The sequence below is a fragment of the Plectrocnemia conspersa genome, unplaced genomic scaffold (assembly GCF_051122295.1).
Source record: "Plectrocnemia conspersa isolate PC_06_02 unplaced genomic scaffold, ASM5112229v1 ptg000005l, whole genome shotgun sequence".
Lineage (NCBI taxonomy): Eukaryota > Metazoa > Arthropoda > Insecta > Trichoptera > Polycentropodidae > Plectrocnemia > Plectrocnemia conspersa.
Window position 1 is genome coordinate 26506029 of NW_028277169.1, and position 16596 is coordinate 26522624.

The following is a 16596-nucleotide window of genomic DNA, read 5'->3' on the forward strand; positions in this document are numbered from 1 at the left end:
CGTTTCCGAGGAATCATTTCAACGACAAAAGATTATAAATTATTGTAATATACTATATACAGCGTACTGTTAATCTCGGAAAATTATAGTATATAATTACTCATTAACAATTAAACCAACGTAACTATAAAATAAATTAACAAGGATCATGGCGGAAAATTTCGCTCCGCACTGCCCCTTTGAAATGATTTAATTATTTTTACAATCAAAAGAGGAATTTTTTTACCAAAAATAGAACTAATTTTATACATAGGTACATAATATAATTGTTCAATATTCCAATGTATTTACTCCGTGTATAATATTAATAAAAATCTACACATTTTTACTATCAAAAAAATAATTTTATATTTCTTCTCAACGTTAAAAGGTTAATTAATATCTGTCTGTACATAAATATTTCACTTTAAAAATATGATTGGCTTAACAGATTATTACAAGGCTTTCTCCATTGTATTGTAAATATTTCCGGAAATCATTCACTATGCTCTATATTTTCATTAGCCATCACTGATAGTTGCATAACTGTACTTTCGCCATGCCGATGCCAGACAATGTGAGTCGGCCTTTAGAAATAAGTATTTGTCCATGATAACTCGATGACACATTCAGTGTGGTTTAATTTTAAACTACCAAACTTGTTTTTACCGTTGGCAATCTTAAGTTACATTATGTGCACAGGTTCATTAATAGTACGCTCACAAGTTCAATTGTAACGCTATTACTATAAATACAAAACAAGACATTTATATTCACGCCGTGGTAGAAACCCAACGTATCTAAGTAAGTCTCAGAAAATTCGTCAAATATGGATTCTATGGACTGCAAGAAGCTCTTTGAATTTTTTGGATTGATCGAAACACTTAAGGTATATATTTGTTATTAACCGTTATGCTTAAACTGGTTATTTATTTATAAGTGTATTAATGTTTATATATATTTGATTAACTTAACTTCCATATATAAACGTATTTAAAAATATTTCATTGATTACTCTGATACTTTGCTGTTCTATCTTTATCTATATTTAAAACGTTATCAACTTTTAGTAAAAGACAAATAGATTAGATTTTAATACATACAAGCTTATCGATTATGTTAACGATCGTTAGATTGTAATAATTAGATTACGTTTTATAGATTTTTCGTTGGATTTTGTTAGAATGTGGATGAGATTAGTAATATAATTTTATGCTGTATGCTCGCACGCGCGTTTACTTTTATTTTTTCAAAGCTATAACAGCTAAAAGTTGTCTGCGTCAATTCGGTGTGAGCTCCACTGGATTAAAGTTCAGTATGAACTCTCGCGTATTCCAAGTCAGAAACGAAGTGGAAAGTTTAAATTACGGACAAAAGTCGAAGTTCAAGTTATTCTTAAGAAGTATTTTATCAATGATAGCGTTACGAATTATATACGATCGGGGAAAGAGGAGGAGATCAACGATCTGACGTTTTATCAATTCCTTGACCAATATGGAACTTGAATCTCTGTTTTTTCTTTTATCAAATAGCTATTTAATTACACATTTAAAATTGAGGTAGTGTACATTATACGCGTCTTAGGTTCCCTTCATATTATTGTTATTTGCTCTCGTTTAGCATTAATTGCATATGGCAAGAAGATGCATAGCTTGAATTATATTGTCATAAGCATTATTTTTGCTGTGCCGTTAAAACGCAGTTTTTTTCAAATGTAAGAGATATTAATTTTCAAAAAAAAATTTTAAAAAGTATGTTGTACAAACTAATTCGATTGGTTAATCACCCACGGTTTCTTGAATAACACAAAGTCATGAGTAAAACAAGAAAATTAAAAAATCATCTAAGCGACAATGGTTAGGCTCAAATATATATACATTAAAAATTAGTAGAACACCCATATTTGCACAATAGCCACGCAGATTTACACAAAAGCCATTAATTACCAATTGCGCGAGAGTTATGCGATTCGCCTAAGAATTATAGAATATGTGACTCTCAGTCTCTGGCAATCATTCATTATCAGTCGAAACACTATAATTTATAAATATTTTGTACAATAAACTGCTCATCCGGCTGACTGAAAAACTCACACCACTCGGTCACTAATCGATAAAACGATTTCCTACTAATTAGCAAATATTTTTTTAAAAATATGTAAAAATAAAATTATTTTATTTTATATTAATAGTAAATTTATAAATATTACAATGTATTAAAATTTTATAAAATAAAAAAAGAATTTATTTTAAAACTTTTTTCTTGTCCTTATTTTATAAATTATTCTAAAATTAATAAACACTAAGCATTCAATTAATATATTTGTATTTACTTACTTTAATATTCTTTACAGCACCACAAAAGAAGAGGATGGGTCATAAAAGATTTAACGGACTGTGAAACCGTAACAGACCATATGTACAGAATGGCAATGATGACATTTCTCCTAAAAGACAATAGTATAGACAAAATCAAATGTATGCAAATAGGTAAATTAATTGACAAGGTTAAGGATACATACACTGAATATTAATAATGGAATTATACTGACATATTTTATTTATATCTATTAAGCAGCACTAGTATCGAAAATCATAACTAGATGATTTTGATTTTAACATTTACTTGGTTTTTAAATGAAAGAAGAAGATTCAGTTGTAAATTTATCAAAAGACAGACTCGCCACTAAAAACCTTTAAGCGTTATTTAATACAACTCAATTAATAAACATTTATGTATATTCTAACAGCATTAGTACATGATTTGGGTGAATGTATCACTGGAGATATAACAATACATGATAACATCTCCAAAGCAGAGAAAAGAATATTAGATGACAACGCTATGAAAATTATTGTTGATTTAACAGGAGATACGGGGGATGAATTATATAAGCTTTTCAAGGTTATATTAGTAATTAATATTAGTCTTAGGCCCACTGTCCATGGAAGCTTCGCTGCATAGACGCATATTCGTCATTGTACGCTTATTGTACGCCTGCTTGCTGCGTACATATAAACTAATGAGACACTGTCGACGAAGCTGCAACGTCACGATCACGTCGCTGCATGCAAGCTTCATGATGACAGTCATCAAGCATGTCAGACGCCCAGGCATATCAAACTGCGTGAACGTGTAGAAAACAGTGGCAATTTCAGCTACTAAATTTGTTCAGATCGTCGAAAAGTATCAGTGTCTTTATAATAGTAATCTTGCAGATTATGTAGTAAAAGATATTACTGAGAAAGCTGGGAGTGAGGTGGGAAGTCAAATAATGTTTCGTTAGTTTATATGTACTCAGCAAGCAGGCGTACAACAAGCATACAATGAGGAATACGCGTCTATGCAGTGACGCCTCCGTGGACAGTGGGCCTTAAGCAACCAAAACACAACATTTATTATTTGTATTTCTTATAGGAATATGATGACTGTTCAACTGCTGAAGGAAAGTTCGTGAAAGAATTGGACAAATTTGAAGTCATACTCCAAGCTTTTGAGTATGAGAAGCGGTTGAAAAGTCCAATGAAATTTCAAGAGTTCTTCGATAACACAAAAGAAATATTGGATAAATCACACCCATTTATTAAAAAAATGGTCGACCATCTTAATGAAGAACGCAATCGTTTTAATCAACAGCAAAACAGTCAATAAAATATATTGTTTTAAGATATGATTACTCATCATTTATATTTCTATTCACATCTACAAATGCTTTCTTTATTTATTTTATTCCATGGTCTTATTTTTCCAATTACTTTTTAATACCATTGATGAAGGCATTTTTCATCGGAAGATATTAGATCTAAGAAATATTATAAAAATAATCTTATATTCTTAGAACATCAGTTTTAACATAATAATCATTGGCAGATATATCTAATGTTGTTTTACTTACACATATCTTTCAATGTTGTATAGATTTATAGCGTTCTTTAGTTCAGACTAATTTTCTAACATGAGGTATCTATACCTTCAATTAGGGAATGTTTTAGTAAAGTGCAGGTATATTGACAATTGGATAACTATATATTTGCTTGCTCGCTCTTTAAATTGACATACTTTTAAATAATCGACTATAATTTCCTTAAAAAAATAACTTTACCTATCCTCAGTTAAAGGGTAACAATCACGTTTTAGCAGCACTATCTCGAATTTATACTTCAAAAGTACAACAATCTTCTTTGCCAAATAAACTCTACGATGGTCTACCTTCAATAAAATTTCACTGATAATAACTTTCAGATGTTGAGCGACAAGATAAAATACGCAGTAAAACACATCAATGGACACTATTTTCTAGATTTATGCCAAATATCCATTGTAAAACTTACCCATCTGAATTAAGAAATAATTTAAGTGTTGTAAGATAAGGTGAGAAGACGTTCTTCTCAAAAATTTTGTACTTCCTTGTCCTCCTTGATTTTTGAGCTTCCATAGCAATTTCTTTTCCTCAAAAAATTTTTGGAGGTGGCCTTTGCACAAAATTTTTTAAATGCTCTTTTTTTAGCTCACTGGCAATCCTCCTGTGCTCCGCCAACAAAAATATTCAAACTGACCTTATTTTTAGTGTTCTTTGATATTATCAAAATCTGGTCACCTTACGTAAGGCAAAACTGAATTGTAATTGACATGCATTTAATTTATCGTCAAGTATTTTAACACTGAAAGATATGGAAAATTCATTCATATAAATAAACTTCCTTCTACCAAAGTATAGTGACATACTTACAGCCAGAATATGTACATAAAAGCTAATTTTATAATCGTCGACCCACAGAAAGTTTCCAAGTGACTTAATACTAACTCAGTATCAAACATTGTACCAAATGATTTTATTTTTAACCAAACCCAAACGTTGGTCGAAAAAGAATATTTATTTTTGATAAACTGTCCTTATATGGGTGTGCAACAATTTTAAGTAAGATATTTATTATTACATATAAATTAAGGTCTCGTAGCATTATTTGCATTTAAATAATTCAGTTACCTCAGATTAAACTATGAATTCCGGACGTCATGGATGGAACAGGTTTGACGTGAAGAGTGAGAAGGCTGCTCTCTAGGACTTCTCTGTCTCCGTCAATGGTCAGCGTAGCTGCATTTGGTGAAAATTAGCACGATTTTTTATGTCATAAGTCAGACATATCAGGTGTAATTTCTTGCTGACGGAAGCGAATTCTGAGTGGAAGTGGCAGTATTGGCGCTATGTATACTTTATCTGCTTATGGAGATTTTCCTTACTCGCCCACTTTCGCCGCAATGGACTGGATTTGTTCTTGTCTTTGGTACATTTAGTATTGTGCTACCGTTGGAGATTCAACAACCTTACATTTGTCGTTTCACATTCAACTTGTTTGTCAATGTACTACATTTTATAATGAGTTTTATGATGTACTTTTAGCTATTCTCTCTATCGTAAGGTGACCAGACAGCCTCCTCAAAAATTTTGTCCTCTTCCAACAAAATTCATAGTGACTTTTATATTTACTTCCCGCAGCATCTCTAAATGAAAAAGATTTCTGAGATGACCTGTTTTTTTTAGTGTCCTTTGATATTTTCAAAATCTGGTCACCTTATCTATCCATAGCGTAGTCTGCACTATTCGGCATTACAAAAGCCTACCAATTTGCCAGTGTGTAGTAAAAATTATAACATTTGTTTTATAGCGCTTTTGACAAGTAAGTTGTAATATAATGAAGTATTTTTTACATAAACTATTATATTTTTACACTTATTTATTGAAATTCTGTTGACCCAACAAAAACTAAGGGTAGTTTTAAACTTAATTTATTTATAAGTATCATATTTTATACACATATTACAATAATTTTATGATAGCAAAATTATAAAAATATACGACAAACATAATTTATCAACCACATTTTCATATAATAATTTTATAAGCTAATTAAATACATACATATAAAAAAGGAAATGACAGTTGTCACATTTTTCGTTTCGTTATTTTATAAGCAAATTTAGTGCGGACAAATAAATAAACATAATGCCAGGGTTGTTACATTAGCTTTAAAAAAAAATCAACAATAAAATATCTAAAAGCATTTTATAAAAAAAATTAAATATAGGCGTTTATAAAATCATTAAACCAGTGTTGTCATGAGGCGCGTGTGGTGATAAACTTAACGTTTTACTCATTCGCGTGTTAGGTGACGAGAGTGAGTGAGATATAAGGGCGCGCGGCCCACACGCCCTTATTTCTAATTCTGTAATTCTGTACTCCTTTTTCTTGAGGCAGATTTAAAAGCTATATCGGATTTATCAGTAGTCAAATTACCTTCAACTAAATTGTGCTACTGGCATACGTTTTAGCAATTTCTGATGGTATAGTATATAAGCATTTAATAGTGAAAGATGCATTATGTGAAAGAAGTCCAAATTATTTCTAATATGATATACAATAAACCTAATTTTAAAAACATTGTCTCCCTTAGCTTGTTGGGTGTTAACACATTAGATGTCATTCGCAATTAAAAAGTTGATAGATTTGTATATATATATGGCATTCATTCATTTAAAGGTGCATCATTTGAGCTGCATGCAGTACATAAAACTGAAACAATAAAATATCTGACATAATTTTTTTTATAAAAAAAGTTTTATAACATATTTAACTTTTTTTAAATGTACTTAAGAATGTAATTCTGCTTATAAAACTTGAATATAGCAAAACTGTTATTCTGAAGCAAATTGATTTTGGAAGACTGTATCAAAAGAATAACAAATCTTTAAGAAATCGTTTTTTCCTTTCTTCCATTATATACAGGTAAGGCATAAAGATCTCCATATTTCTAAGTGGCACTGGTGAGATGTAGTTGGGTACGGTAGGTTAGACTGCTCTTTTCAATACTCATAATGAGTTGGTTTTGTCGGAGCTTTGTTGTTCAAGTGTATTATAAGAACAACCATTATGTGATGACACAGTGTTCCATACATTTTTTGCACTTAGTAGCAAAAAATGCATCATTACCAGATTGGGGGCAATTTTGCTATGGATTTTATATCTCAGGTCAACTATATTCATACTAAAAAGAAAATAACCTGGCAGACCTAGGAGCATTAGAATGCCAGAAAATGTGGAAACGGTAAGAGCATCCATTCAGCAAACGCTAAGGCTCATAATATGTGGATACAAAACATGCGTGATAACAACAGGAAGGTGCACGATGTTCGCTCGAAATGTGTTAAAGACGCTAGGTAACAGGTACGGTTTCCAGAACTAGGTCTATGCAACTTTTTCCTTGGGGATATCTAAGAAAAAGGTTTACAAACATATCCTCGATCTCTCGAATATTTTAAGAAAGGGATTATACAGAAAATCGATATTATTTGGCCTGATACCATCCGGAGTAACGAAAAAACTCCAAGAACGTCTTCAGTAATGTATTGCCAACGACAGCAAACATTTGTCCAATATAATTTTTAAAACACATTAAAATAAAACTGTATTTTATGTACTTTATTTTATCTAGACAGCTTGGTTCATTTATGTCCTGAAAATGTAGAAAATCTTTATGCCTCGACCTGTATATATGCTTCGACAAATAATACATACATTAATTTTATCTATACATACCAAAAAACCCACGTCCTTTGAGCTGCAGTATCAAAATCTGAAATAATAAAATATTACACATAAAATATTTATAAATAAAAGTTTAACAGCGTTGATTAAAAAGATTTAAAAAAACGTACTAAAGAATGATGCTACTTGAATGTAACAAAACTGTTTTACTAAAGCAAAATATTTTTTTAAAAGAACTAAAAATATTTAAGACATACTTTTTCTTATTCTTCCAAAATAAAATCGCGTCTTCTGAGCTGTTGTATTAAAATCTGAAAAAAAAATATCATTTAGAAAAATATTTAGAAAAAAAAGATGGATATTGTGGATTTTTTAAAATGTACTTGAGAATGTAGCTCTGCTTATTAAACTTGAATATAGCAAAACTGTTCTCCTGAAGCTGATTAATTTAGGAAGATTGTATCAAAAGAACTACTAATCTTTAAGATATCCTTTTTTCTTATTCTTCCAATTATATAAGTAAAAATATACAAATAAAATATGAATTAATTATAATTATAAATACCTATAATTACATGCCATTTTAGCTGCCGTAGTTAAATCTGAAATATTAAAATAAAACATTAGATATTTAAAAAAAAACAGTAGATTTATAAAAATTGTTAATTAAAAATATGTACTTAACCTAGCCCGGACCAAGCGGGGGACTCGAAGTCCCCTAAGTCGCTATTTTTCGTTGTAACTTTTTAATTACTAATGTTAATAAGTTCATATTATATGTAATCCTGTATTAAATCATTACACATATGTTCTGATAATTTTTAGTAGATTTCATACATAAATAAGGATTAAAAACAAACATTTGTGATGAAATACATTGTTTTGATATTTTTGCGTGCATTCGTAACATAACAAGAAGAGCAGTTGGGATAAAATATTTTGTTTCGCTCACACTTACGGTTATAAATGCATAAAATGTGTATTTCATCCATTAGGTGCGAGCGAGATATACATATATCGCTCTGGAATGCGCACGATTTCCGGTGTCGCACGAAGAAACGGATGACGAAACTGCGCTTCTCAATTCGCGTGGTATTTAGTTGACGGCAAATTTACTTTTTTCATCGTGTTTTTGTGATTTCATCGTTTTATATATTAGTGTTATAATTATTAATGAAATTTACATAATTACATAATATTTAGGTATGTAAGAAGTTTTATTGTCATCATTATTTTTATTACATAGTGTTTTTTTAGTGTAACATGTAAAAACAATAATAATAATAATGAATCAAAGGCAATATAAAAATTTAAATTAAACATTTCCGATTAAATCTATTGTTTTGGTCTTTTTGCGTGCATTCATAACATAACAGAAAAAGCAGTTGGGATAAAATATTTTTGTTTCGCCCACACTTTCGGTTATAAATGCATAAAATGTGTATTTCATCTATTGGGTGCGAGCGAGATATACATATTGCTCTGGAATGTTTATGATTTCCGGTGTCGCCAAGGACCTAACGGATCTCTTGCAATTTTTGAGACAGTGTTTATTCAATACGCGCGGTGTTTATGTTATATACTCTGATTTTGAATCTATGAATTCCTATAATTATATAATTCAATAAGATTGCGACACAATTTCAACGATGCAACGTAATTAGTTCATCGACCTAAAATCGTGATATACGAACGTTTGTTTATGTTAAAGCAATTAGAGCAAACAAGGGGTCTATTCGGTATCATTCGTTTGAACGAAACCATAAATCGATGGGACACTTGAAACTGGAAACAGTACTACACTTGTTCTCTTTGTCACAAAGAGATGATGCGTCACATGTAGTCAGAGGGTCGATCGAAGGGACAAATCGATGGTGTACATGTTACCTTATGGAATGTGTCATAAGGAAATGCGTCACGTGTGCAATGTATATAAATATGGGAATCAAATAAAGAGAAGACACTTGATATTGATCTCGGAGAGAGAGAATATTGATGATAATATGTAAAGCCCTGCACATAAATTTATAAATGAAAAAATAAATATGTAGTAAGTAAATATATTATTTTTAATACAATAGTTTGAGAAACAGTAGCACTTGTCGCAACATCGGGTAGTAGTGGGGATAGCGGACACTGTTCTGCCCGCCCACAGTGATGAAAATGACATGCTTCGATGATGACGCTTCTTAGTGTAATTTTATTTTACGTAAAAAAACGATAAAATGTTATAAAATATAATAATTCCATGATATTAATATATGTAATGATTGTTCAAATGCATATACTTGATTTTATGCTATTATTTCTTGTCGAAAAGGTCTAAAAATTAGTATGAAGATCGGGGGTCTTTTCGTACCCACGTTGGGAGCGTACGTTTTTTTCGTACACTCGGTCCGGTAAAGGTTAAGAATGTAGTTCTGCATATTAAACTTGAATATAGCAAAACTGTTCTCCTGAAGCTAATTTATTTTGGAAGATTGTATCAAAAGAACTACAAATCTTTAAAATATCCTTTTTCTTATTCTTCCATTACATATACAATACAAACGAAAATAAACTTATTTTCATTATATACATATATATACCGATAATTTTATAGCGCTGTTATATTATACTTAATAGCCGATTGTGAAAAAGTTATATTAACACTTAAAGCGCCGAAATCCGATTAGCATGCTTTTGGGGACTTGAGCTTACAGCCGGACGCATGTTAACATGCTTTTCTGAAACTCGATTTTTAAGTCTTACTGACATCTTTGATTACTTTAGGGAACTAAAAGGGATTAATTAAATTTTAGTTAGTAAATTCTTCTAACAGATGTCGATAATATATTTCTTTCCATACAAAATTAAATAATTAAAAAATAATTAGTGGTTCGAGATTTTGTAAAAAAAATTTTTTTTTTCGAATAACGTTCTATATTATCCTAAATTGGTTTACATAAATGTCAAACCATTGTTAAGGACCCGGGAGGAGGAATCGGCTGGAAGAACAATTTGTTTAAATGAGTAGGCTTTTGTATTGGCTCTGACCGTCACTCTCTCTCTCTCTCTCTCTCTCCGAGTTCAAGATCAAGTGCTATCCCTTTATTTGATTCCCATATTTATATCGCACACGTGATGCATTTCCTTAGGACACATTCCATAAGGTAACAAGTATACCATCGATTTGTCGCTTCGATCGACCCAGTGATATAACACGTGACGCATCATCTCTTTGTGACAAAGAGAACAAGTATAGTACTGTTTTCGTTATCAAGTATACTATTTCGTTATCAAGTAGACACTAAATCGATCCCTTGTTTGCTCTAATTGCTTCACTTTAAACAAACGTTCATATAACACGATTTTGGGCAATTAACTAACTACGTTGCAGCATTGCAATTGCGTCTCAATCTTATTGAATTATATAATAATAGGAATAAATAGATTATAAATCAGAGTATATAACACCATAACGAATTCTCATTTAGAATCGATGCCGACAAATTCTAGGACAGTCACACATGTGATGTTCGTATTCTGAACTATCATTTTATGACATGGCATTTTGCAAAAACCGACAAATATTTTGCATCAGTTGAATATTTACGACCGAAAAATTCTCATTGATATTGTATTTGGTGAGTGCCCACGCCAGCTTTTATAATTATCAGTAGCGTAATTTTTAGTAATATGACAATTTTAAAATTGTGATTATTTCGCACTTTTTTCAACCGCGCGCAAATATGCCGGCTGTACGTGTTTTTTTGCGCAAAAGTGTGGCGCTTTAGGTGTTAAGATATTCATCAAACCATTTATCATTGTAATAATTTCAATTAAAAGTCAAACATAACCTTAAAATATAAGTATGCTATAACTGGTGAAATACAATCATTTACAGTATGAAATGATTACTATTAATTAATTTCGATATACAACTTCAACTTTATATTCATAAAAGCTCGTAATAACATAAAAACAGTAGACAAACAATACTCACGTCTGACAAGCCAGTCGAGTCGAATGCGGGGATATGCGCATGCGCGTAAATCAAATGCCACTCTCTCTGCAATCACAAAAAACATAACCTAAAAAATAAAACATGAGAAAACTAACGAAATATATCGAGATTATTAATGTATATTAAGTTGAAACTTTGCAAATAAAACGCATAATAATACAAAAATCAAAGAAGTACGACATACCAAACATCAACATATAGTGAAAGACGACGCTTTAATTACCGATGTTGCCATGCTAAAAAATAATGCGCAAAATAAAATCTCAAAATTTTAATAAAAAATTAAATTCAATATCTTTTTATTATAGCAATTGTCGACTGAATGTATATATTTAATTAAATTTTATATTGGATTTATTTTTTGAATAAGAAATTAACTAAATTGCAATTTATTAAAATATTTTATAATTTATTAAAAATTATAAAATATATGATTGTAAATTAAACATTTTTTTATTATAAAAATACAAATTTTTGTAAAAATATAAAAAAATAAAAAAAAAATCGGTTATGTCATTTTGGCGACAGGATGGTGACGGGTGGCAATTAGACACAGATTAATGATTTTTACATGTTTATATAGAGGGTGCGCGGATCAGCTGGCAGGACCCACAATCGGCCGTTGCGAGTCCCCCCAGGGTTCCAACTCGAGAGAAAAACCCACGTTAACCTGTTTAGATTTTAAAACGTATTTATGTAACAAAATGTTGTTGGGTGCTTTCGTAGTCGTTATGGTCAAACCAGCAATGTGACGCAGCGCAGTCTTAATATTATATATACATAACCATTAGTTTCTGAGCGTGGCGTCGACATATTAAACAAGTATCAATATTGGTTTCAATCTACTCAAGATGTTCATATGAATTGCGTAATACGAACTAATATTTTTTAATAAGGTTTAAGAATTATTCGGACAACATTACAATGTAAATTAAAATATTCTAGTAAAAATACAGCATTCAAATTTAATTTCATAACCCTTATTAGCTTTGTTGGAAAGTTATTCTAAAAATTAGACAACAGTTGTTTAATTAGTATTCTTTTTTGCTCGTAATCAAGACTAATAATTAATAATACTTGGTTAATATTATTTTTATAAAAACAATCATTGGATAACGCGTATTTGAAGAGTCATATAATATTTTTTATTCTTTGTTAAAAACATCTGCTTTGTATTTATGTTGCGTGCTAACACTCCGTTCCAACTCACAGGCGAATACCGGCGAGTTTACCTACAATTCCACCTCTAACTCCTATATTACTTGTACATATTAACACAATAGATTAATGGTATAGTTAGTGACTATAAATGAAAAACCTGGGCTTAAATTCCATATGAACCCTAGTTTTCTATTTGTATTGTGTCTGGTATATCGGAATTAATGATTATTATATAATTATTATTTCGATCGATCACCACAGACTAGGTTTTCTTAGATTTTGAATATCGTGACTTACATAGATGAATATCGTGACGAATAAGCAAAATAAATTTGGGCTTGGTCGTGCATATATTTCAGTTTGATGGCTCACTACTTGTAACTGATGATTGCGCTTACACATGTCACGTTACTATAAAAAAATACAATAAATAAACACGTATATTGATATCGTCATTATTGACCACAGGCTGGAACGAAGTGGCCAGCAAATAAAACGCATGCCTTGAGCTCCGATTGTCAAAAATATATTAAATGGTTTATGCAACAATAGATAAACAAAGTAGTTGTATGAAATTTGTAAGCAGAATTCTGGTGACATTAAAGCCTATGCGTAATAAGTATGCATCATTGACAAGCGTATTAAGTAAATGTTAATAAAAAATCTCTGTATATAAAAAATAATTTTAACAAGACTTTGATTATCTTAGTTAAATAATTTGAAGGATATTTAGCAATTATAGAACATAAATGTTTATTTTAAATATATTATTATTTTTGGCACGTCTTAATGCCTTGATTAATTAAACATTTCAATCGTTTTTAATTGCTTTACAAATATTATTCAATTTATTTGCTTTTCTTACTTTCTGTTTTTGTTTGACACTATGATGCTGTAATGATAGGTGACATGATTGCTAAAATTTACATGCATACATACCTAATGCTATGTAAGTAACAGTATATGTTTTTTGTGTAGATTTAGTTTTTTAGTAATGCAATTGGATATGTTTATTTTTTCCTACAGAGAAAGTAGTGATGTGTACTCTTTTAGGTTTTTTACGTTATCGATATATCAACTAACGAAAATAAATTATCTTTTCATTCAATGTGATATAATAATAATGATTCTTGCAATAAGTAGCGTTTACAATAATAATACAAAACACGAACAGGAAGAAATGTTAATTTTATTGACTACTTTACAATTCGACACATCACAAGATTAGTATCATCGATATATAATAGAGTGAAAGTGAGTAATGTCGAAAAAATGTATATACAAGTAAATACTGTACGTGTATCATACACATGCAAATATGTGTATAAAGTGTCGGGTTATATAACGGATATATTTTTTAATTCTCTATAACAAGATTAAATCTGAGATTCTTCTCCGTGAAAGGGATGAACAATCGTCGGGTCGATTAGTTCCCATATATTATGATTTTGGACCTCCTTTGTCTTTGTGTTTTATTCGTTGGCCTCTCGAGAAAAAAATAACCACTCTTCCGCTCTTGTTTCTCACGAGTTTTTAGCTCCAAGATCTGTGTACAAGTACTAATTTACTTATGCACAAGTGTAACGTTTATTTAAGGTAGATTGCGCGTTTTGATTGGCACTTTCTTTGGCATATGTGAATATTAATTGATAAATCAATTTAGTGTTGTAGTATAACATAATAGTTATTTTTATTATTTTTTTAATCAAAAAATTAAAATCACGCGCGTAAATATACATTTATTTATTTCTAAAATAAAAAGAAACCAATAGTATAAATGATTTATGTTATTGATTTAATAATTTATTACTAAACGATTAATTAGCGCTTTTTACAAAAATGTACTTAATATGACAGTAATAAGCTTACATCACTGTAGACATATAATAAAAAACACAGCTATAGTTAGATCATAAGTAATAAGCGACGTCTGGCAACTTTCAATCTGTCACCGTTGTAGCCGTTCAATTTTTTGTGTGTGAGAAATTCTTATAGAATTGTTTGTTGTTAATTCAACATAGTATATTATTTCTTATTTTATACTAATATTGTACCTGATATAAAATAAACGAAGAGTACATAAAAGTAGTATAAATTAATTAAAAGTTTTCTATTGCGTATTTTTTACCCATAAAACATAAATTCATAAATTTCTCGAATATTGTTGTATGTTTTAAAAACATAGTGTTTAAATTTTGTTAAATTAGTTATTACCCTTGAAACTAGTTTATTAAAAAAATATTAAAATTCTACGGGCAAAACACATTAAAATAATTAAAGCAAAGCTTACAATTATTTATAAGACAGGTATAAATTATTAGTGATTAACTTTACGCGTTACACATAAATCTTTATTGCATAAATAGAAAATGTATTAATTTTACTACTAAATATATTTTTAATTTAGGCTGTTTTGCTGCGTTATTAAAAAACAACTCTCAATACAATGTATTCTTGTATTTTATTATTTGTTGTTTCAAATATTTTTTATTGTACTAACTTTATTACCCCGCTTTACACGGAATAGATTCTCATTCTTTATCTTTTATACTTAATCTTAACTATTTAACAATTTATTATATTTAATTTTATTTACCCTGTTATTATAAATTTATTTCAATTTTTGGCTAAATAAAATATTTTTAGTCTCTTGTCTCCACATACGCAGTAGCACGTATGCGGTCGTCTGCACGTCGCTGTTTATATCAATTTTCAACTCAAAAATTGATAATGGCACAGTTGACATAAAAATGGCAGCCAGAATGACATGTGCAAATGTCACGTCGCTACTGTTCTTGTGACAAATGACAGACACGTGCATTTTCTGTTTTAAAGTATAAATAGTAGTTAGGTTTTAAAAGAGATCACTAATTTTTTCATTTATATATTAGGTCCAGATTTTGATTAGGTATCTGTGAAAATATTTAAAAAATTCGCACTGAATTCATTTGTTTTGTTTGCAACCTGGTGAAGCTAAAATGTTGCCAAAGCTTAAAATTTAAGCCCAAAATTTTATTATATTCATAGATATATTTGAGAAAATAAGAATTATGAAAACGGATTTCATTATGCTTTTAAGCTACACGTAAATATCGTTAGTAAAAGCAATTTAATAAGGGAACCAATTATATTGTTTATTTGAAAATAATTGGGAATTTCCGAGAGATATGAAAGATACTGCGGGGGATATTTATTTACTATGGCCAAAACTAGGCGGCACTCTGGTAACACTGACGTGTCAACGGCGTAGGGCAGCGCATTTTTAGGCGTACCTCGACAGAAAGACGACGATCGGCGGTGCCTCGATCTTTCTTATTATATTTCAACACGTAACTAAATTGTATATCATTCAATAAGCACTACTGCAGCGGCCCAATCTGTGTTTAATTGCCAACCGTCACCAGCCGTCACTATCCTTGATCAGTCTATCTAAGCTGGGGCCTTCACAACAACGCTACACTTGTCGTTCGCTTCTCACTTCACCATACATCAGTTAATTTTTTTAATTTTTATTTTCTTGTTCGCAACGACTCACTATTTGCGAAAAACAGCTTCACCGATCTCACCGTATGTAAACCAACATTCACAGCAACGCTAAGGTCTTATTTCTCTCTCTTCCTAATTAATTTCGCAATTATTCCCCCAATGAACGCGTTTCCTTCGCCACCGTCACGTCAGTGTTGCTAAAGTGCCGTTTAGTTTTTTGTGGCCAAATAAATCGGCCTCCAATTGACAAAAACTGTGACTAACAAAATATTAAATCATTACAGATATATATAGATATAGAAAAATAATTCACCTACTACTTTAATTTGATTACATATACATATATGTATAAGAATAAATTTAAATTAAAGATTATGTTTTACATCTTTAACACAAGCAATTTATCACATTTGTTTACCTA

General features: G+C 30.2%; 1 protein-coding gene and 1 long non-coding RNA gene across 4 annotated transcripts in view; one reads left to right on the top strand and one right to left on the bottom strand.

The window, feature by feature from the left end:
- Nucleotides 1-640: 640 nt before the first annotated feature.
- On the top strand, nucleotides 641-3688 carry LOC148235309 (5'-deoxynucleotidase HDDC2-like). Its single transcript, XM_088186119.1, has 4 exons — nucleotides 641-868; nucleotides 2333-2468; nucleotides 2729-2883; nucleotides 3397-3688. The coding sequence occupies exons 1-4, from the start codon at nucleotides 809-811 to the stop codon at nucleotides 3628-3630; spliced, it is 585 nt and encodes a 194-aa protein (XP_088042245.1). The 5' UTR covers nucleotides 641-808; the 3' UTR covers nucleotides 3631-3688.
- Nucleotides 3689-5752: 2064 nt separating this feature from the next.
- The window catches only part of LOC148235310 (uncharacterized), a 75692-nt gene continuing 64848 nt past the window's right edge, over nucleotides 5753-16596 (bottom strand). The window contains exons 2-7 of one of the 3 annotated variants that reach the window (XR_015809646.1): nucleotides 11713-11764; nucleotides 11508-11573; nucleotides 8088-8124; nucleotides 7780-7833; nucleotides 7574-7610; nucleotides 5753-6550 (exon numbers count right to left, since the gene is read on the bottom strand). This is a non-coding gene — a long non-coding RNA (uncharacterized LOC148235310). Of the gene's footprint in view, nucleotides 6551-7573; nucleotides 7611-7779; nucleotides 7834-8087; nucleotides 8125-11507; nucleotides 11596-11712; nucleotides 11765-16596 lie in introns of all 3 variants that reach the window. The other 2 variants (XR_015809647.1, XR_015809648.1) reach the window with 2 other exon arrangements.